We start from the raw sequence: 22,335 nt of genomic DNA, 5'->3' as shown, positions 1-22,335 counted from the left end.
AGGTCCTTAAATTTCTGAATTTACATAAAATTTACATTGGAAACAAAAGCGATTTACTTATAGCTACAATAGAATTAGGCACAGTTCTGCTTAGTTATGGTGTTTACTTTGGGGAACATAACGTGTCCTCACTGGAACTGAGCTTTAGCTGACATCTGTCAATTGATCTTTCAAATTCACCTTCTTCCAGGTAAAATTGATCTGAAATATTACAGAGTTTGTATTTATGTATAATAGAATCTCACTCTTTAGACTTCCCCTACTCTGTTGTGCTTAGCTGACTGATTTATCCTCACTTTGGGGGCATAAAACATTTGCTAAGAAAAGTAATGATGCAAAATAGACTGGAAGGGGAGAATGTTTAATTACTTCAGAAAAAGTATGTAAAACAAATTTGGAAAACTATTTTCAGGACTGAGACACTACTTTCAGATAAGACAGGCCTCCAAGGGCCTATAATTAGCTGCTTTAATTAGCTTCATTTGGAATTATTTTATGTACCCCTGAATCTAATGAAAAGTGGATTTTTAAAGACTTTATAAACCATCCTCTTGACTGTCTCTCATATTTCTATTCCCTCAGATTGCTAAGTGAATGAGGCTTATTCATTTTCTTTTATTATCAGTAAAGAATGTCCTTAAAGGAGCAGACTTTCAGCTGTGTCCTGTAGCCTGAAGGCAACTTCAAACCATGTAGTATTTCATCCATACCATTTTTAAAAAATTGGAAAATTTTACCAGCATACAGTTTCTGGCTTTTCTTTAAAAATTTACTTTCTCCATGGCAATAATCCACTGGAGCTAAGCAGCTGATGAACCCTTCAGGTGGAACATTCAGTTTACCACAATCCCTTCTACATTGAATTTTACACAATTTTTCATTATTATATATTGTTTTCTTTATAGTAGAGTTGGAATCATGTAGACTGGTTATCATATGCAGATCTCTGTCAAATATGGAAAAACTGAAAGGAAGACTACAAAGGTCAAATAACTCAAGAAAAAAATAAGAGCACGTGGTGAATTACGTTATTATTATTTGCTGCTCCTCTCTGTGGCAGGACAGTTCTGGCCCATTTGGTCAGCACTGGCCATAACAGTTACTTTGGAAAATGGAATGAACAAAAGTGATGTATATACCACCTGTGAACAGCTTGCATAGTTCAGACAGCTTTATTTTCTCTGTGTCATGAAAATGACATGTCCCAGGTTGGGACCACTCTTTCCCAAAACAACAAAATCACATGGAATACAGATTCAGCCAACCTACTGCTTAGAGGCTACATGGATAGGAAATTAATCTTTATTCTTAGATGCCTCGGAGACTTTGGAGTTGTTTGTTGCTGCAGCATAACCTAGTGAAAGCTGATGGATGCAGAGCAAATTTCACATAAATAGTGAAAAATATCTCCATGTGTTTTATATACAAAATGTGTCTGTGTCTAATGAATTTAACTTAGCCATGGTTAGGAAAAAAAGCCATGGTAAGAACTGTAACCAGCAAATGGGAAATGCATGTGCCAAATCCTTAATAAACTCAAAAAAGAACTGCATTTTCTGTATTTTAAAAAATGCAAATAAAGTAAATGACGCTGTTTAGAGATTTAGCTGTTACCAGGAAAAATAATTGCCCAAGCCTCAAATCCTAGCCCTCCTTTCATTTGAATCACTTGCCTGGCTGCTGCAGACCTGTGGGAATAGGGAAAGGTGATCACTGTGCAGTTTCTGTGAAAGAATTCTTACTGAAAACTTCATGCATGATTCATTCTACAATTTCTTACCTTTAACCCTGGTATCATTTCAAAGTCCAACTTGCTCAATTTAAGGAGGAAAAACAGGTTTTAAATAAAAGCCAGATCTCAAAAGGAAGGAGATCAATTTTGAAATTCCCTTCCCACAAGACCAACCTGTGTTTTCCTTCAGACAGAGCAACAATCGCAGGCACAGGCGCACAGTAACAACAATAACAACAAAAACAAATCCAAACTACTCTGGGGTGAGGTGCCAAGCGGTGCCTGTGAGGATCAAAAACTACAAAACCTTAACCAAGTGGTAAGAGAGGTGCTCAGTCTCTGTGAGCATTAATGCAGTTGACTACGAAGCACCCACCAGCTACTCCACACCTGGGCAGGTGGACGGATGAAAGCCAGGAAATTTCAGTTACACAACTAGGCAGACTAGCGACTTTGCTCTAAAAGACAGCATTTTTGTAAAAGTTTTAAAAAAATTATCCTCATACTTTTATCTCTCCAAGACAGCTAAAGTTTAGGGAAAAAAATCTGCTGAGATGGAAATTACGTAGCTTATAAATAAATGAGTATCAATGTTCCATGTAAGCCACAAAGTTCACTTTGTTTTAGAGTTTAAAATGTCCTACTTAATAAAATTCACCCACAAAAATACCTCAACTCTTGCACTTGCTCTGGCATAAATATTTCTCTATTCCTTTAAATGGATTTTGAAAGCATTTACATTTGTATGACTTGAAGGCAAAGTGTTTCAAAGTGTGGCTCTAAAACCATCTGAATCAAGACTCTCCTGGGTCACTGATAAAGAATGCCGGTTTCCAGGAAAGATCCCACTCTATGGGGTCAGAATCTCTGGGAGTGGGACTGTGGAATCTACATTTTAAACAAGCCCCCTAAATGAGCCACTAGAGTTTACAAAACACTGCCCTATGACCAAAAACACTTGATTTGGACTTTATCTGTGTAAGAAATACCCATCAATTGATCTAATACACTGTACAGTTTCTTTGTTACAGTAGCATGTGTAATATTAATTAAAACACAGGTACACACACATGCATTGTAATGGAAGTAACCAATGTTTTATTTCCCCCACTTGCTAGTGCACAGATCAATTCTTGGATCTCACCTGGTGTTTCCTATAGTCTTTTTTTTTTTTTTTTGGACCAAAAGCATCAACTAATGGTCATTGTTTCTTTTTGGGATAAGAGACAAAGCCTTTACCATTCTTGATTTATAGATAATTTTTTACTTAAAGCAGAAAACATAGGTCAGAACTCTGCCATATCAAAATAAATTCTGCTGAAGCCCTCTCTCTCGAACAGTGGATTTAAGCCCCTGAGTTTCCACATGTAATTATTTGATGGGCTTAAGGCTCCTCTGTCTGTGGGTGGATGGAATCAGAGCAAGAAGACTCGGCTGTCTTTAGAGTGAGAAAGAATTATTTTCTCATCCTACTACTGCAGACCAGTTAGGGGATCTGGGAATAAAATGGAAGGGGGAAGTGTGAAGCCATGCTGCTGTGAGAAAAATGTAAGAAGTGGTCAGGGGCATTTCTGATGCTTGGGGGAAATTCACCTGTAGACTTAAAGTGTAAGTAGTAATGAAGGAATGAATCCAGCTTCTCGAAGTTGTTTCCATGACCCTGACTCTTTCCAGAGTTCTTTGTGGTATGTTCCCTGCTGACTTTAATCCAAAAGGGATGCTGTGACAGCCCCAGGGACAGCTGTCAAAATATATAGCTGCTGTTTCTCTATTTTTTACATTAAATTTCCTATTCTCCTTGCATGTTTCATTACTACATACATACATACATACATATCATCCTAAAATGATGTCCATTGCATTAGTTATGAGCTTTTGTTTATAAGAAACAGAAACCTACCAGAGTCAGCCTAAGTAAGGATCAGAATGTGATATACAGACATGAGCTGTTTCATAGAACCCAAGGGCTAGAAAACAGCTACCAAGAAATGAGAGCTGGGGAGCCTACAGCCCAGGCAGTCTTCCGTCCTTAATCTCTGCCCCTGGTCTCTTCTTGTTTCTGTCTGGCTACATCTCTGCTCCTGAGGCATCAGCTTTCTTGGCTGCCTAATCTACATGATAGAAAGGCTCTGTTCCAAACTCTCAAATTCAGACTTGTAGGCTTACAGGTCAATTCTCAGGAGAGAGCATCTGATTGGCTCATCTTGTGGCAGGTGTCTTCCCTGGGCCAATCAGCTGAAGTCAGTTGCAATGTACTGGCTGGGCCCCTGGGGTCACTGATGCTAGTACATGATGGGCATCTCAAAGCCATCTCCATTCCTTTTCTCTAAACATAATTGTTTTAACTTTTTCATCCTCAACCACAGATAATTCAAGGAGGAAAGAAACCCAAACATTTTCTAGAATCATGTTTTCTAAAGTGGGGTACAGATATTCCCAGCCAGACAATCCCACAGGGTACAGAAAGAAAGTATAGTTAATCCCCTTCATAGATTTACTTTTATTTAGATATTTTAAATTTTTACATTTTTCCATAAACATATTAAGATGGTAGTATATTTGCATGTGTATAAATAAATCAGATATTTCAAACAATTCACATAGATTGCCTTCTTAAATATTCACAATGATCCTATAAGGGTAGGTTCTGTGATTATTCCCCATGTACAGATAAGAAATAAGAGATACAGAGGTTAGGCAACCTATTCCAAATTCCATAGCTTGTAATGTCAGCATTAGAATTGGAACTAAGCAGTCTAGCTCTAGGCGCCCAGTTTGTACCCTCTCTGCCTCCTTCATATATGCGTATGTGTGAGTGTGATTGCCGCAGGGTGGTACTTAAAAAGGTTTTCATTGTTACATTGTATCTATTAAAGGAGTCTGAGAAACACTGTTTTAGAAGGTGGAAAATGTGTAAATAAAAAAAAAAATTGAAGCCTATAATGTTTGTGAGCACAGGAAAATTTTCCATCAGAAGGCAACTGACCAGCTGGGCATGGTGGCTCACGCCAGTAATCCCAGCACTTTAGGAGGCCAAAGCGGGCATATCACTTGAGGTCAGGAGTTTGAGACCAGGCTGGTCAACATGGCCAAGCCCCATCTTTATTAAAAATACAAAAATTAGGTGGGTGTGGTGGCGTGTGCCTGTAGTTCCAGCTACTCAGGAGGCTGAGGCATGAGAATTGCCTGAACCCTGGAGGTGGAGGTTGCAGTGAGCCAAGATTGTGCCACTGCACTCCAGCCTGGGCAACAGAGGGACATTCTGAAAAAGAAAAAAGAAAAAAGAAAAAAAAACAAAAACAAAAACAAAAACACAGAAAGCAACAGACCTAGGTGCCCAAATCTACCATGACATGGGTTTGGACAAATCACCTAACTGCTCTGAGCCTTGGCTTGTCAATGTAGAATGAGAGTAGTAATCTCTTCCTTGAAGTTCTGTTAGGAGCAATAAGCTCTGTGTCTGGCCAATAACAATGGCACCTATTATTGTCATTCCAGGCTTAACTAGTCACTAGCAAACTCATCATTTTCATTACCTGAGGACAGAATTCCTATCTATCTTCCTATTTCCTGCAAACTGAACTCAGTGCTTTTCTCTTGGGGAGTGGTTTCCGGCAGTATTCAACAAGTATCAATTTGGATATATTTCTATCAACTTCATGAGCAATATGCTCAGTTTTTCTTACTTAATATCAATCTTATTCAAGTGAAGAAACATATTTATTATAGTAAAACCTTATTATAAGACATATCACATCTTCCACAAATAAACAGCTATTTGATGGATACTTGAGTAAATCAATGAATGAATACAGTGGGTGGATGGATGGATGGAATGATGCCTGGATGGACAGATTTAGAAAGAAAAAAAAAAGGAAAGTTGGAAGGCAGGCTCAATGAATATTTTAAATTCACAGCTTCCACATTCAGGCACTTTGGAGAAATTCAGGATTTTCATCTCCATTTCCAACTACAAAATGGTCTATACAGTACAACAAATGTTTCCTTTAGATATCAAAATATTTTACAGTTATCCATATAAAAGCAGCTAAGGTTTATGTGTCAATCGATTCAGAACATACTTGTCTTAATGCGACTATGAATCTGTTAATATTCTGAACTCTTGAAAATGTCAATAGTCACATCAGTATTGACATATTCAAAAAAATAGTTTACAATTTTGAGATTCATTCATTCTACAGATGGATTACCTAACTGTTTGCCATGACATGCTAACCTATCCTCAGGATAGGAGCAATAAATAAGCAGTAATATTCTATTGTACAGATGCCAATTTCTCAATAGCCTATCAATCATCCGCTTCCTAGTCTTGATCTTGCAGTTTGTGGTGACATAAGTGCTGCTGTCATGCAACTTTTGCATCTACTCCTTTAGGGAAGGTGGAAACCACTGGGCTATTAGAGAAGCAGTTTACACAGTGACCTCTGATACAAATGTGATGGGAGCCAGAAAGCATATTCTTAATTCTTTTTTTCCCCCCTAAAGAGACAAAGTATTGCTATGTTGCCCAGTCTGGTTTCAAACTCCTGGCCTCAAGGGATCCTCCCATCTTGGCTTCCCAAAGTGTTGGGATTACAAACGTGAGCCACCACGTCCACTGCAGAAGGCATATTCTTTTTTTTTTTTTTGGAGACAGAGTCTCACTCTGTTGCCCAGGCTGGAGTGCAACGGCACGATCTCGGCTCACTGCAACCTCTGCCTCCCGGGTTCCAGCAATTCTCCTGCCTCAGCTTCCCAAGTAGCTGGGATTACAGTCACCTGCCACCACACCCGGCTACTTTTTGTATTTTTAGTAGAGACGGGGTGGGGTTTCACCATCCTGGCCAGGCTGGTCTCAAACTCCCAACCTCAGGCGACCTGCCTGCCTTGGCTTCCCAAAATGCTGGGATTACAGGCATGAGCCACCATGCCCAGCTAGAAAGCATATTCTTTCTTCCCAAATAAAACATCAAATTTAGAGATTCATCTCTAAATTTTTTATTTTGACACTACCTACACATATATTATGTATTCTTGACTTCAAGATTTTGAAAAATGCTAATGTTTTAAAGTTTATTTTATTAAAATTTTATTTTATTTTTTATTTTTTTTGGAGACAGAGTCTCACTCTTGCTCAGGCTGGAGTGCAAGGCGCGGTCTTGGCTCACTGACACCTCTGCCTCCAGGGTTCAAGCGATTCTCCGGCCTCAGTCTCTCAAGTAGCTAGGACTATAGGCGCACGCACCACCATGCCTGGCTAATTTTTTTTTGTATTTTAGTAGAGGGGGTTTCACCATGTTGCCCAGGCTGGTCTTGAACTCCTGAGTTCAGGTAATCCACCCTCCTCGTGCTCCCAAAGTGCTACGATTACAGGCGTGAGCCACCACATCTGGCCCATTGTAAAGTTTAACTGTATTACCTGCAGAACAGTAGCAAAGTGTTGTTCAAGGAAAACTGTGTACCTAAGATGAAGCTGTATTATACTTACAGATTAAATTGTTTGAGGAAACTGTTGTTTTGAGACACAATCACATCTAAAAACACTAGTCATGTGTCTCACTGCGTTGATGAAGTCTAGCAACTGGACAAGTCTTCCTAGAGATGAAGATGCCTATTTAGTGCCTTTTCTTCAGGTTCTCCCAGCTAAGCTACCTGAGCTGACTTCTGTTTTTCAGTCTATCCATCTTGGGCAAAGAAAAAAAAAAAATAAAGATGTTGATACCTAAGTTGTAAATCCCATGCCATCTGGGCATGTTGCTAACAGTTCTCACCTTTGTCACATCAGGGTTTACAAGGCAATTTTTAGCATAATGTCACTTCAGCCTCTATTACCTGCTGTTTGGCATCTCACATTCTCTTTTTTCCATCCCAAGGGCTATGTTGTTATAATATGTGAATGGCAGTGTACAAGACTTCCATTTCAAGAATATGTGCATAGCAGAGATATGGAAAGCTGAATCAAGACACAAAAGTCATTTACTGATTAAACACTGGGACAAACTCAAGCCTGTCTTCTACTCAGAATAAATTTTTATCAGCCATTGTTGAACAGAACTCATCTCTTTATTAACATGCATGTATGTAATAACTTGATTAACCTATGAATTCCTGAGTGATTAATATTTATCATAAGGTGCCCATGAACTAGTCTTATGACCTTACTGAAAACAGGGTAATTTTTCTCGTGTATCTGAATGTCTAATGATTGTGTAGTGATATCAGCAACTGAACGGTAATTAACACGAACTCCCAGCTTTTCACATGACCGATAACTAGATTAATAATTATGCTGCAGGTGATACATGTCCAGTCCTCTATTTCTGGCTTTTGATTTCCTAGTTTTCTAACATATTTTGGGAGGCTAATTCCTCTTGCTTCATAGAGGTGCTGGATTGCTCTGCACAGAAAGCAATGACTAGGAAGTGGCAGAAAATGACACAGAACGATGGGGAGATAAGAACCCTCTCAGATGACAGCAGTCTGTTGCTGTGAGGTTACAGGGATTCCTAGGAAAATTCCTCATTGTCTCCCACCATAAAACCCTTTTTTTGTTATTATAGTATCAAACAAATGGCAAATGCTCTTATGCAAATCTGCCTCAAGTTGCTGATACTATCTCATAAATTACATAGATGAATTAAGGAAATACAACTAACATATGCAGTTTCCACACTTTGGGATCCTTATTTAGGCCTTTTCCACATCTATCTTCCTAATCTAGTTGTGGAGAACATTTCTGGATTTTATCCTAAATAAGCAAAAGAAAGTTATAAACTTACTGCACTAAGAGAAGATTTTAACACAATTTTACTATGAGTCAAAACATTTAGTTAACTCTGGGGATATTTCTTCTAATGTGATTTTAAGCATTGCCGATGTGTTAAACAATGGGCTGGAAAATTAAAACAAAACCATGAACTGTGCTGCCTCTGATTTTGAAATGTCAGAAGCTTTTGGCTTAGGACAGTGTCACTTCTGCTGAGGACTCTGTGCCTTCTCATTTGGAGAACAGCAATAGGGTGCTGGTTTAGAGCATGCCATACTAGAAAGAGCCCTGGTCATGAGTCAGAGCCTCCAGCTTCTAGTTTTACTTCTTCACAGCTCTGTGATTTTAGGTTGGCCGCCTCCTCTCTGAGGCACACTTTGCAAATTCCCAAAGTGTAGCCCTAAATAAAAGCTGGAGGGCTTTGCGCTGAAGCTTAGTTTCTGGCCTCGTGACTCATGCGCCATTTCTAAGCAGGAAGTCTGGGTTCAAGGCACTAGGCAATGGCTGGTTAAGAGCCCACGCTCTTAGCATCTCCAGGACTCAGCTTCCAGACTCTACTGTACATTGTCACTCATCCTCCTCCCCATACTTTTACCCAAAAAGAATCTCACTAGCAGGAAATTTCCACAAAGGACTAGAATACTGCTTGGCACCTAAGCAACACTCAATAGACAGAGGCTAATACTATTATGATTATTTTTATTTTATTTTTATTTTTTTTGAGACGGGGTCTTGCTCTGTTGCCCAGGTTGGAGTGCAGTGTTACGATCAGCTCACTGCAACCTCCACCTCCTGAGTTCAAGCGATCCTCCCACCTCAGCCTCCTGAGTAGCTGGGACTACAGGTGTGCATCACCACGTCCAGCTAATTTTTTGTATTTTGGGTAGACGTGGGGTTTTACCATGTTGCCCAGGCTGGTCTTGAACTCCTGAGCTCAAGCAATCTGCCTGCCTCGGCCTCCCAAAGTGCTGGGATTACGGGCATGAGCCATTGTGCCCAGCTGGTTATTATTATTATTATTACTGCCTTTCTTTGCTTACTGTGTTAGGCTGATATAAGACGGAATACAACAGACAATTAAAATATGATTGCATCTTCAGTAATCATAAAAATAACAAATTTAAACATTTCTAACCACAGAGAAGTAACCAAGATGAAGAAATGAAGAAATGGGAAGTGAATAATAAAGGTAACACAAAGTGTGGAAGACAAACAAGGGCAAGCACATGTCCTGTAGGGACTGTGCGACTTTGTGGGAAGAAAACCAAATGGGCCACAGTGCAGGCCATGAGCTCTCTGATTAATCCCTCATCGCTTGTACTGATACACCCTGGAGTGACAACTTCAGCTGCTCTCTGACCTGGCTCACACCCTCTACTGAATTAAAGGCCATGAGTCAAAAAGGTGATGAAGCAGGGCTGATACCAGCTGCTGTGGACAGAGTTTACTCTGACCTGTCAATGCCCGCACCTGTCTGGTTGGCACCCAGGGCATTTTGGCTGTTAAATGATTATATCTCCACAAAGTTTCCAGTGAACTCTCAAAAAGCATGTATAACTGGCCAAATTTTTAAAAACGTATTCCTTACATGAATGTGTTCATTTCTTCAACCAATATTTACTGTTTGCTACAAACCAGCCTTGTACTAGACTCTTGGGTGCAGACAAACACCAACATAGGCCTGTCCTCAAGAAGTTCATAAGCCAATGTGTTAAGACAATGGATGTGAATTGTGAATACCTCAGCATTACAGACACTTGGATCAACGAGCACCACATTTTTTAGCATCTAAGTCTGCACAATCTGGAACTGAGGGAAGTATGCTTTTGGTCAATGCTATTTGCTCTCCTGTGCATGCTCTGGGTTCTTATGGGTTCATGTCTGACATCTGGGAGGATCTCTTCCCACCTTCACCTATTTGACTTCCACTGTCATCTCAACCTAGTGTTTTAAAAATGAAAGGACTCGACTGGGCGCAGTGGCTCACGCCTGTAATCCTAGCACTTTGGGAGGCCGAGGTGGGCGGATCACCTGAGGTCTGGAATTTGAGACCAGCCTGACCAGCATGGAGAAACCTTGTCTCTACTAAAAATACAAAATTAGCTGGGTGTGGTGGCACATGCCTGTAATCACATCTACTCTGGAGGCTGAGGCAGGAGAATGGCTTGAACCCGGGAGGTGGAGGTTGCTGTGAGCCGAGATTGCGCCATTGCACTCCTGCCTGGGCAATAAGAGTAAAACTCCATCTCAAAAAAAAAAAAAAAAAAAAAAAAAATGAAAGGACTACCTTTGAAAGTCACCAAAGGCAGAGAAAAATCAGGATATCATTACTTAGGATAGGTTTGATGGGCTAACAGTTCTCCAATTTTATAACATTTGAATAGATTCATCTTTTGGGACATGCTTCATCCAACAGCTTACTAAGACATGTTCAATGTGTGCATACTTAGCCAACCAAAAAGTTCCTCCTTTCCAATCAGTGAATGTATCTAATCATAATAATACTTAAAGAAAACCACTCAGTTGGAATTTTAAATTGGGTCAACACCTATAAAACTGATCACAACCAAGACTATCCAGCAATTATTTTATGTCCATTTGAGACAATATAAATTTAAATTATTTTGATACTTCCTTCCTAGATGTAGTTTTAGCAATTATTTATTTCTGTCTAATATATCTCCCTCTTTTTTCTCATAATAAAACATTTCCTTTGGAAACTGCTTCTTTCTCATTCCAGTGCTTGTCAGTAGGTGGACTGACTCAAGCCCTCAGCTTCAGGGCTCCCATAAATAGGGCTGATTCTAAAAGAATCAGGAGCTATAGAGAAATAGGGTGTCTGCTTCATTAGGATATTTAGCATTAAGGATCACAGAGCTTAGAGCTGTCAGAGGCCACCTGTGCTCCCACAAGGAATATATACATGGGAATGGAGGCAATATGGAGAGAAGTGGAATCAAGAAATACAGGGAAAAATTGATTGTTTATGAAATTGGTTCAATCCCTGAATCCAACAAATTGGGATTTCAGGGAGCAGACCTAAATAGAGTTTGGAATAAAAGCTTTTAATCAATGATCAAAACCCATGAAAGGAAAAAAACTAGGATTCAACTGGGAAGAGAAAGAAACTGAACTGTGATGTGGTCCAACAAAGACATGGTCATCCTGACAGGAAGCTGTGGATTCAATCAGAAATGACCAGTGTTGGTCAGAAATGGCTGACCCTTCATACCCCAGCCTTGCTCAGTCACTAGATGTGGCTTCCTCAAGAGTGGTGTGACTATGGGCAAGTTCTCTCTGCAGCTGGGGCAGACCAGGAAGGAGTGAGAACTGGTGGCCATCCACTAACCCCACACCCCATGGCGAGACAGCATGTTCTTCTCGATGGCATATGTCTTTGTAAAACTACACAGCACTACTCGAAGCCATTTGATCATCCCAGTTATGTGAGCCTGCAAACTCCCAATTTTTTGTCAAGACAGTTTGACTTCAGTTACTTTGTTTGCAATCAAGAAGCTCTATGCTTTCCTTCAAAGTTAAAGTTCTTCTGAAACGTCAAGATTCCAGCAATTATGAACACCCTTGAAATAAATTGGAGAATACAATTTAAACCCACAGCAGATCACGTGATGGCTGGCAATCCTATTTGTTAATCAAGTTCCAAGTCTGCAGTCTCCAGATGGTTCACAAATTTCAAGTGGCCAGATCCTGAAGATGGGAGATATCTGTTTTATTGGGCTGAGGGTTTGTGATCAAAACTGACAACTCACTGGGTGGAAAAGACTGTAATTTGTATAGCACAGAACAAATAAATTCCAGCATGTTTTCCTTTGAATAAGTTTCACTATAATGACAAGTAGACTTCTCAGTTTTGCTTCTGGTCAGAAAGATCCACTCTAACTTGTTTATCTCCCAGTAATTCTCATCCTCTCAATAACAAAATGTGTGTTTCTCTGAGAACAGTGATTTATTCATTAATAATGCCCTCTTTGTTCCTGCAAGTGACCAAGTTTGCAATAGAGAGCACAATAGGAAAATCAAACCAGCACTCTAGGCTCATACCAGAGAGATAATCAAATTATTTTCATATGTGCTGAGGTTCATTTTTACTCTGGATCACTATCTTGGTAAGGTTCTGAATTTCTAGTAACATTTCAATTTATACCAATATAGCATAAACTTTGCACTTCCAATGCCCCAATGTAAATGATGTGAATATACACACATATCATTTATTTATATATATATATATATATATATATATAAATACATATATAAAGGGGCTTATTGGCACATACTAACAAGTTTGTGTGTATGTGAGAGAGACAGAGAGAGAGAGAGAGAGAGGGAGAAAGAGAGGCAGACAAACAGCAAAGATCCAATTTGACATGGCATAAAACTAAAAAGCAAATGATAATGGTGTAATGACAAAGCATTGTTTAGCACCATTAGGAAACCGAAGCGAATGTGATCTCTCTTGTCTTTAAAACCCCAAAAGTCAATGAGTCAATTGTTTAGAAACTTCTCTGGATGGATTATTTTTTGTAGAGTTCCTCATATTCCAACTCAGCTGACAGAATCTAATGCCTAGGTTATCAAGTTTCTCAGAGTAATTTACAGATGCAATAACAGTACATGCGCTGCAGGCCTTGCCCTGAACCTTAATAAATATGAAAAGCAGAAACAGAGCCTGACTTACCTCCAGAGTGCGGTGGGGGGCCGCAGAGCAGCACAACTCCCTGGCCTTCACGCACAGACACTGTACTCCTCATTTTGGTTTTAAAATTTTCAAGATCTGATTTGAAAACAAAACAAAACTGAATTTCAGAAAGGCCAATTAAATGACAAATTTTGCACCAAGACCTTCCTTTCTCTTAGAAAACAATTTTATTTTTTGCTTCTTTTCTTTAAAAATTTTTATTTTTATTTACTTAGAATTTCACCCTTTATTTTAGATTCAGGAGGTACAGGTACAGGTTTGTTATGTGGTTATATTGTGTAATGCTGAGGTTTGGGGTATGATTGATCTTATCACCCAGGTAGTGAGTACGGAACCCAGTATGTAGTTTTCTAATCCTTGCCCCTCTCCCTTCCTCCCCACTCTAGTCGTCCCCAGGGTCCACTGTTGCCATCTTTACGGTCATAAGTACCTAATATTTATCTTCCACTTATAAGTAAGAACATACAGTATTTGGGTTTCTGTTCCTGCATGGAAAACAATTTTAAAATCTCTTTCCAAGAACCTAGAGAGAAAATTATTTGCTTTGAGGTAGAAAAGCTGATTTCTTTATTAAAACTTCTAGAAATTCAGCAATACAATAGAAATATATACCCACTGATCCCATGTTGCTGAAATAGTGTCAAAAATGGCATAAACTATCCAAAGGCAAAGTGTATATCAGAATGAACCAACCAGATAATATAATTCAAAAAAGGAAATGAAATATCCTAAATCAAAAATATACATAAATATGACTTTCACATTCACCAGTGATTCACCATGTCATGAATACTTTCAGCTTTAACCTGTAAAAATGACCAACTATTCATGAATTTCCCTCCTAAAATATTCTATCATAAATAGCCTAAAGAGATTTTATTCTACCTACAATTATTTTTATTTACAAAAATATGTGAAAATATTCAGTTTCTGAGTATAAGTCCTATTTTTCCCATATTGTGAAGGGCTCTGTAGAAGGTATATTGTCACTGGAAATTACCAAGTACGTAGAATTCAAAGGATAACAGTAATTCAAATCAGCATATTCCCTTTTATTTATAGCTGCTAAAAATAATTATAAGTATCCAAAGAATTTTTCAAGTGTTTAAAAAAGTTAAAAAAATAGCACTCAAGGGCAAATACTATTTTGATTACCAGCGGTTATTTTTAGAGAACATTTAATTTCTTCCAATGACAATCCAGTACAGCAAATACTGATTCATTCTTTCCAACTTAAATTACAGGAGAGAGAAAATTCTGTTGACTTTGTTTTCAAAAATGCTTTAGTCTATAGGGAAAGAGGAAGAAAGATCTGTTTCTCTAAACTCCGACTTACAAAAAAAAATGCTTGTGAATTACACAGTTAATATACTCTATGGTGTCACTTTCTGTATCAGAACAATTGCACTGTCAATTTCTGAAAGAATATACTGATTTCACAGCTCTTAAGGGCTTATATAAATTGCCTAAGTGGTGTCTATACAGAGTGAAACAGTAGATGTATTTTAGAATACAACTTGGAGAGTTTCAACTTTTCTTTGAAAAATATAAAAAGCAAAATAATTACCTTCAAATTGATAAAACCAGAACCTGTAGACATTTAAGGATATTCTAAGGACTATATAGCAGTATATCAGAGAGAAATAAGAGGGCCTATGTGCCTCATATTATTGTTACTGAAAAGTAGTATTAAATTGCGAAGTTTTAAATATGGAGTAAAGTGATTCAGCAAAACTCTCTTGTGTGTGCCCATAAAGGAGAAAAAAACAGTTGATGGACTTATTTTAACCACAGGCTATCCAGCAGAAATTATACAATAACACAGTATTGTAAAATCTGTAACTAAAATGCAGCATTCTCAAAACATTAAGCCTCTGGAATGTAACTAGCTGAGTTAGAACTGCAAAACTGGACCATCCAAATGTTTCCCAATGGCTAAATGGGGCAGTACATCATATCAGAATGTAGCTTATACATGGAATTTCCAAAGATTATTTTTTGATGATCAAGTATGTATCATCATTGCTGACTTCCTGTCCAATTCCTAGTTATAATGCCATATATTATTTCACGGTGTGGAAGTTTTCTATCACTGATTTTAGCTAGAATATGCAAAAAAGTATAGAATAGTTCTATGGAAACCAGTAATATCTCCTCCAAAGGTAAAATCTCTTTTGCCTAAGCACAAATATAGCTGGCACAGATCTGCCCATTGGTCTAGATACATGCATTGATACTCTTTCTGCAGTGCATGAGTGCAAGGAATATTGCTCTGGATATCTGATATGGCCAGTTCATAGACATAACATCAGGAAACAAAGAAAAATAACTTAATTGTAATGGCACATTTTAAGTGGCACTTTGCTGAAAAGGGGGTAAGTATACAGAGGACTGCATAGTTAATCTGCAGGTGTAACCAAGGCTTTAACAAGCAGAACCCGGCCAAGTAGACAGACAGTAGCAGTAGCAGTCAGAGGGCCAGGGTGGGCATTTTTCTGAGGCAGATGGAGCAACATAGATGTATAAGAACATATATGTTACAGTCAAGGAATAGCAAAACTTTTCTCCTTTTTTGCAACACTAGGAACTATGGGAAAACAGTAGTGTCAATGTCTAATAAGTTTCAGATCATTGAAATATCTAGTGCAAGATTACAAGTGTCACCCAAATGTAAGTCAAGCTATATATAGCTCAATTTTTTGAACTTTAAAAACAAACTAAAATGATAAAGAACACCTACAAGTAACTACAGCTAACATCATATTTAATGGTGAAAAACCGAGTGCTTTCCCCCCCAGCATCAGAAATACAAGGGAGTTAAGCAGATCACAGGTTACAATTTGTACATACTAACAATAAACATGTAAAAACTGAAATTAAAAACTCAAAACCACTCACAATTGTTCCAAATAAAATAAAATACTCAGGTAATTTATACATAACAAAACATGCAAAAGATCTGTATACTGAAAATTACAAAATGCTAATGAAAAAGAAAAAAATGGAGAGGCTTAAATAAATGCAGACACACACTATGTACATGGATTGTCAGATTCAACATAATTGCTGTTCTTCCCAAATTAATACACTGTTATATGCTGCAAAACAACATTTCGGTCAATGGTGGACCACATATATGGCCAGACCATATTTACAACAATGGCATCATAGCCATCATGGCATAGTAGTGAAATATATTACTCCTGTATTTGTGGTGATGGTGTAAAAAACCTACTATGCTTCCAGTCACATAAAAGTTTTGCATATACAATTATGTATACCATATAATACTTGAGAATGATACCAAACAATTGTTAGGGGTTTATGTATTTACTATGCTATAATTTTTTTGTTATTTTAGAATATATTACTTCTACAAATTAAAAAAAAAACCATAAAACAGCCTGAGGTAGGTCCTTCAGGAGTTTTTTGGAAGGAGGCATTGTCATTATATGAGATGACAGCTCCATGCATGTTATCGCCCCTGAAGATCTTCCAGTGCGATAAGCTGTGGAGGTGGAAAACAGTGATATTGATGATCCTGACCCTGTGAAGGCCTAGGTTAACATGTGTGTTTTTAAATGTTTTTGGCAAAAACATTTAAAAAGAGAACAAAATTAAAAAGCTTATAGAATAAGTGTATAAGTGTATAAGAAAACAGTTTAGTAAAGCTTTACAATGTGTGTTTTAAGCTAAGTGTTATTATGGGTCAAAATTTATAAAACATTAAAAAGTTTATAAATACAAAAGTTACAGTAAGCCAAGAGTAATTTATTACTGAAACATATTTTTATAAATTCAGTGTAGCCTAAGTGTACAGTGTTTATGAAGTCTACAGTAATGTCCTAGGCCTTCACATTCACTCACCACTCACTCACCAATTCACCCACAACAGCCTCCAGTTCTGCAAGCTCCATTCATGGTAAGTGTTCAGTATAGATATACCATTTCCTGTCTTTTATATTGTACTGTACCTTTTCTATGCTTAGATATGTTCAGAAACACAAATATTCACCACTATGTCACAGCTGCCTACAGTATTAAGTAAAGTGATCTGCTGTACAGGTCTCTAGCCTAGCAGCAACAGTCTATACTATACAGCCTAGGTATGTAGTAGGTTATGCCATCTGAGTATAGTAAGTACATACTATGATGTTTGATGAAATCACCTAATGATGCATTTCTCAGAACATATCCCTGTCATTAAGTGACACGAGTGTATAAGTTTAATATAATTCCGATCAAAATACCAGCATGGTTTTGGTTTGTTCTTTCTCTTTTGTAGATAAAGACAAGCTTATTCTAAATTTTATATGCAAAGACACAGGACTTAGAATGCCTAAAACAATCTAGACTAAAAACAAAGCAGGAAGAATCACTCTACCTAATATTGAGGCTTATAATATAGCTACAATGATCAAGATCATGCGGTAGTGGCACAGGGAGAGACACATAGATCCATAGAGCGAAACAGAGAACCCAGAAACAGATTTACAAAAATGGGCTCAGCTGATTTTTGAAAAAATGCAATTCAATGGAAGGATAGAAAAAAAAAAATCAACTGAAACTTTACTCAGTTTAAAAATCAACTCAAAATAGACCACAAACTTAAATGTAAAACATAAAGCTATAGAACTTTTATTTTAAAAATATTGGAAACCATCTTTGGGATGTAAGGCTAGACAAAGAGTTTTTAAACTTGACACCAATTGAATGGTCTTTAAAAGGAAGGACTGATAAACCAGACTGCATCAACATATAAAACTTCTGCTCCGTGAAAGTTCAAGTGAAGAGGATGTAAAGAAAAGCCACGAACCAGGAGGATATACTTGAAAACCACTTATCCACTAAAGAAACAGTATCTGGAATAAGTAAGACTGCCCAAAATTCAATAGTATAAAACATATGATTCCATTAGAAAATGGGAAGAAGACACAAAGAAACAGTTCACTGAAGAGGAAAAACAGATGGAAAATAAGGACCTGAAAAGATGTTCAACATCATTAGACATCAGGGAAATGCAAATTAAAACTACAATGAGCTATCACTCCACACCTACCAAAACAGCTAAAAACAAAAAACAAAACAGTGACAGCACTAGATCTTGGAGAGGATGTAAGCAGGCTGGATGATTCAGACTTTGTCTTCTTAAGTGTAAAATGTTAAAGCCACTAAGGAAAACATTTTTTTTTTAATTTTTTAGTTTCCTGTAAAACGAACCACATGCAACTACCATATGACCAGCAATTGCACTCTTGGGCATTTATCCTAGAGAAATGAAAACACTTGTTCACACAAACACCTGTATATTCACAGAGTTTTATGTGTAACAGCCCTAAACTGGAAACAACCCAAATACCTTCAATGTGTGAATGGTTAAATGCACATTGCTACATCCATACCATGGAATGCTACCCTGCAACTCAAAGCAATGAAATCTTCATACGCCCAACCCCTTTGATGAATCTTCAGGAAATGATGCTGACAAACATATGCCAATTCCAAAAGGTTACTTACTATAAGATTCCATTTACGTAAAACTTTAAAACAATCAAATTTTAGAAACAGGGTTTGGTGCTGAGGATAGTGTTTTACAACTGTAATCCCAGCAACTCCAGAGGCTGAGGTAGGAGGATTGCTTGAGGCCAGGAGTTAGAGACAAGCCTGGGCAATATAGTGAGACCCCATCTCTTAAAAAAATTAAAACAAAAACAGAAATGGGAGTAAAATGTTGGCTGCCAAGTTTAGGGAAGGTGGAAGCAGAGGTGGGAGTGTCGTTATCAAAGGGTACTATGAGGGATCCTTGTGGGACCTGAACTGTTCTCTTTCTTGACTGTGGTGGTCAACACATGAACACCCATGTGATAAAATTAGAACTAAATACACATACACAATGAGTATGTATAAACCAGGGAAGTCTGAATTAAAAAATAATAAGCAAGCAAGCAAAGATAAAATCCAGCTCTCTGTATTTCCTTTTATTTTCTTTCCTCTTCCCCCACATTTCCTACAGGACAGAAGTGGCTCGCTGACCCCACTTCTGGCCATCAGCTCTGTGTGCTCCTCTACCAGAGTCCAAAGCTCCAGTCACAACATGGGGCCAGTTATCTCCAAAGTCAACCTCAAAGAAAGGTGTGCAGAGAGAGAGCTTAGGGAAGAATACTCCTCCTTGTGACTAGCTTTTTGTAAAAATTCACATGGACCATTTCTGGTGTATAAAAGTCTTCACCTTGATACATGTCTGTTAATTTTCTACATTAGGCCTGGTTTTCTATTGCCTACCGAAGCTCTGCACTTCAGGTTGATCTTCCCACGCAGTGGCAAGGAAAATCCCAGGAAACAATCAATGCATATGGAGAAAAGAAAATGGGGTCACTCTGACTTTCTCTGACATTCTGTGCTCAATCTGTTTCCCCTTCCTACATATTGTTGGTGTTGGTTTCTCACCTGGATTGACCTAGGGAGTGAACTACCAAGCAGAGTATGTGAAATATCACTCGGTGTCACTGCAGGGGTATAGTGCACCAGTCTGTCTCTGTATGACTTAAAATCAACCAGAACAATGACTACCATTTCCCAACAAGTAAATCTGAGTAAACTTGTGTCAAGCCAAGTTAAATGAGTTCCTTTATGCAGAATAAGTCAGAGATCTTAATATAAATTATGGACTGATAATGTCTACTAAAGTGGAATGGATATTATAGAGTATCCTAAATGTATTTGACCAAATAATTCTATGTAGAAAATTTTATGGGAAATGCTGGCAAAGGCCATATGTGCAACTGGGCACAGAAATATTAAAAAAGATGTCAATAAGAGACTGCAAAGTAAAACAAGCCATTTTCCCTCTAAAAGAACTCAAATGGAACATAATAGTGGCAATATATCTGAAATGGTGGCCAGCTGACTAAATGGTCTCAACATTTAAAAACTGAAGAGCTCTGCCTCAAAATGCTTTATATCTACTTGTGATCACAGCATGAAGAGCAAGTAAAATCATTGTCACTGAAAACTGGATGTGAGCTTTACTACTTGTATAATACAACGCTATTTGATGCTATGAGGTGAAGTGTTACCTCTTCAATTAAAATGAAAAATACTATCCAGTAGTGACAATTTGTACCAGGAACACAGACACAGGCAATGTAATAGTCTTCCATACGTAATACCTTAAACGTCTTTAATGTTTAACGTTGAAATGCTTAGTGATTGGTAGTTATCAAAAGCAGTGTAAATGACAAGACTGCCTTTGAAAGAATCAGGTCGCTGCCAGTAAAAGAAAGTTGTGCATTGCCATGCAAAAGCTAAGAAAAAACCCAATGAACATACCCAGAAAAGCAATCAAAATGAAGAGTGCAATTCAGTTATGGTTTTCACCCTTACTGTAAGTCCGGGGTGTCCAATCTTTTGGCTTCCCTAGGCCACACTGGAAGAAGAATTGTCTTGGGTCACACATAAAATACACTAACACCAACAATAGCCAATGAGCTGAAAAAAAAAACCCACAAAGAAACTCATAATGTTTTACGAAAGTTTACAAATTTGTGTTGGGCTGCATTCAAAGCCATCATGGGCTGCAGGTTGGACAAGCTTGCTGTAAAAAAGAATCCCATGCAACGATTCAGTTTCGCAATCAAGTGGTAAAGTTTCAGTTAGTTGATAAATCTCATTAAAGCATGCCCACTACAAAAATACAAAAATCTCAGTTCAGTGAATGACCACACCTTTCTTCCTGCATTATGGCACACGCAGAAGCAATAACAAGATCTCCTAAATTAGAATATTAGAAATAAACAACTGACTCTTAGTTATCTTCAGTATCAGCATGTTCAAAACTCAATCATTATTTTCATTATTTCTTGCTCTATTCCCCAACACCCAAATTCAAAGTGTCTCCTCCTTTTTTTGTTCCCTTTCTTGCTGGTCCAATTCTCAAAACATTTAATTATGTATAAAGCCCCTAAAGGAAACCTCTCCCATGGCAAAGTGTGTCTTAGGAAAATAAAACTTTACCCTTATGAAAAATAATACCTTATTCAACAAAAGTTCAATAGTGTTTTAGTTTTGTTTCCCCCAAACCAGAGCCTCCAAAAAGACTTGGGTGACATAGTTTATGTGGCGTGATCTTAGAGGTAGTGGGGAAGGAAAGGGGAGAGATGGAGGAAAATTCAACATCTGGGTACATTATTGAAGTTGCTACTGTAGGCAATGAGAAGTTGATTTCAAATGAACCTCTGACAACCATACAAAAGGCTATCCAGAATCATCCATTTGAAAGACAGGAGTCATGGGTATACACAGGCTCCCAATCCCAATAGTGGAGGAATTTCCCTGGGGTCAACGACTCCCTCCTCTCCATCAGAGCTTCCACTATGAACCTGCAAGGAACTGTCTACCCTCTCTGCAGATGCTTGGGAGGTGGGCATCAGAGGTGTGATACAGGGCACCAAAAATGTTTACCACAAAGAGATTTTTTCCTTAAGCCCGAGCCTTTTGAGTGATTTTAAAACAGGTGTGCACTGTAAGTCTCCAAGCAGAGACGGAAGTATTTCGTATTTTTCTAAGCCTATTTAGGAAATGTAGCAAAGCATCTAGTAAGATCTTACTATCCTCAGGATCTATTGTTTTGTTCTGAAACTCAACCTGGAAAATGTAGGCACCGGGTGGACCCTAAGCACCGAAGTATACTCTACAAAACCTTTTCACATAGGTATTTCATAGTTCAGCTTCATCTGCCTCCCATACATCGTTCCAACACTGTCAACTCCCAGCCACATACACTAAGCAGCAACAAGCTTTTCATTTTCCCCAAGCACAAAAAAGCTAGCCCATGCCATGCATATAAGGTTCCCACTCCTTCACTGACACAGAAGACTTTTATTTATCTTCCAAACCAGCTTTGGCAACATCCCTTTTTTGAAACCTTTGAAATTATTGTTGTTCTTTCTTATTTTCTATACTGCTATATTTTCCCACCTTGTTCATCTATTTTGGGTGCTCTGCCAGGATTAGAGCCTTGTCCTTTTCATCTTTCTATGTCTAGACTGTCACATATTTCTTGGCATTGTGTAGGTCATCAAAGAATGTCTGAAATAAGCATCCATTATCTCATTTTCT

The 22,335-nt window shown here is 38.1% G+C and overlaps 1 protein-coding gene across 4 annotated transcripts in view; it reads right to left on the bottom strand.

The window, feature by feature from the left end:
- Positions 1-22,335, bottom strand: part of CNTN3 (contactin 3) — a 346,250-nt gene that overhangs the window by 146,656 nt on the left and 177,259 nt on the right. For all 4 annotated transcript variants that reach the window (XM_009200333.4, XM_017955288.3, XM_017955289.3 and 1 more), the window contains exon 5: positions 13,198-13,293. In XM_009200333.4, coding sequence (XP_009198597.3) covers positions 13,198-13,293 — 96 coding nt within the window. The remainder of the gene's footprint in view (positions 1-13,197; positions 13,294-22,335) is intronic.

This window comes from Papio anubis, chromosome 2, assembly GCF_008728515.1.
Source record: "Papio anubis isolate 15944 chromosome 2, Panubis1.0, whole genome shotgun sequence".
In the NCBI taxonomy this organism is placed as follows: domain Eukaryota; kingdom Metazoa; phylum Chordata; class Mammalia; order Primates; family Cercopithecidae; genus Papio; species Papio anubis.
The sequence above is the reverse complement of the archived record's forward strand: the minus strand, read 5'-3'. Positions and strand labels throughout refer to the sequence as shown.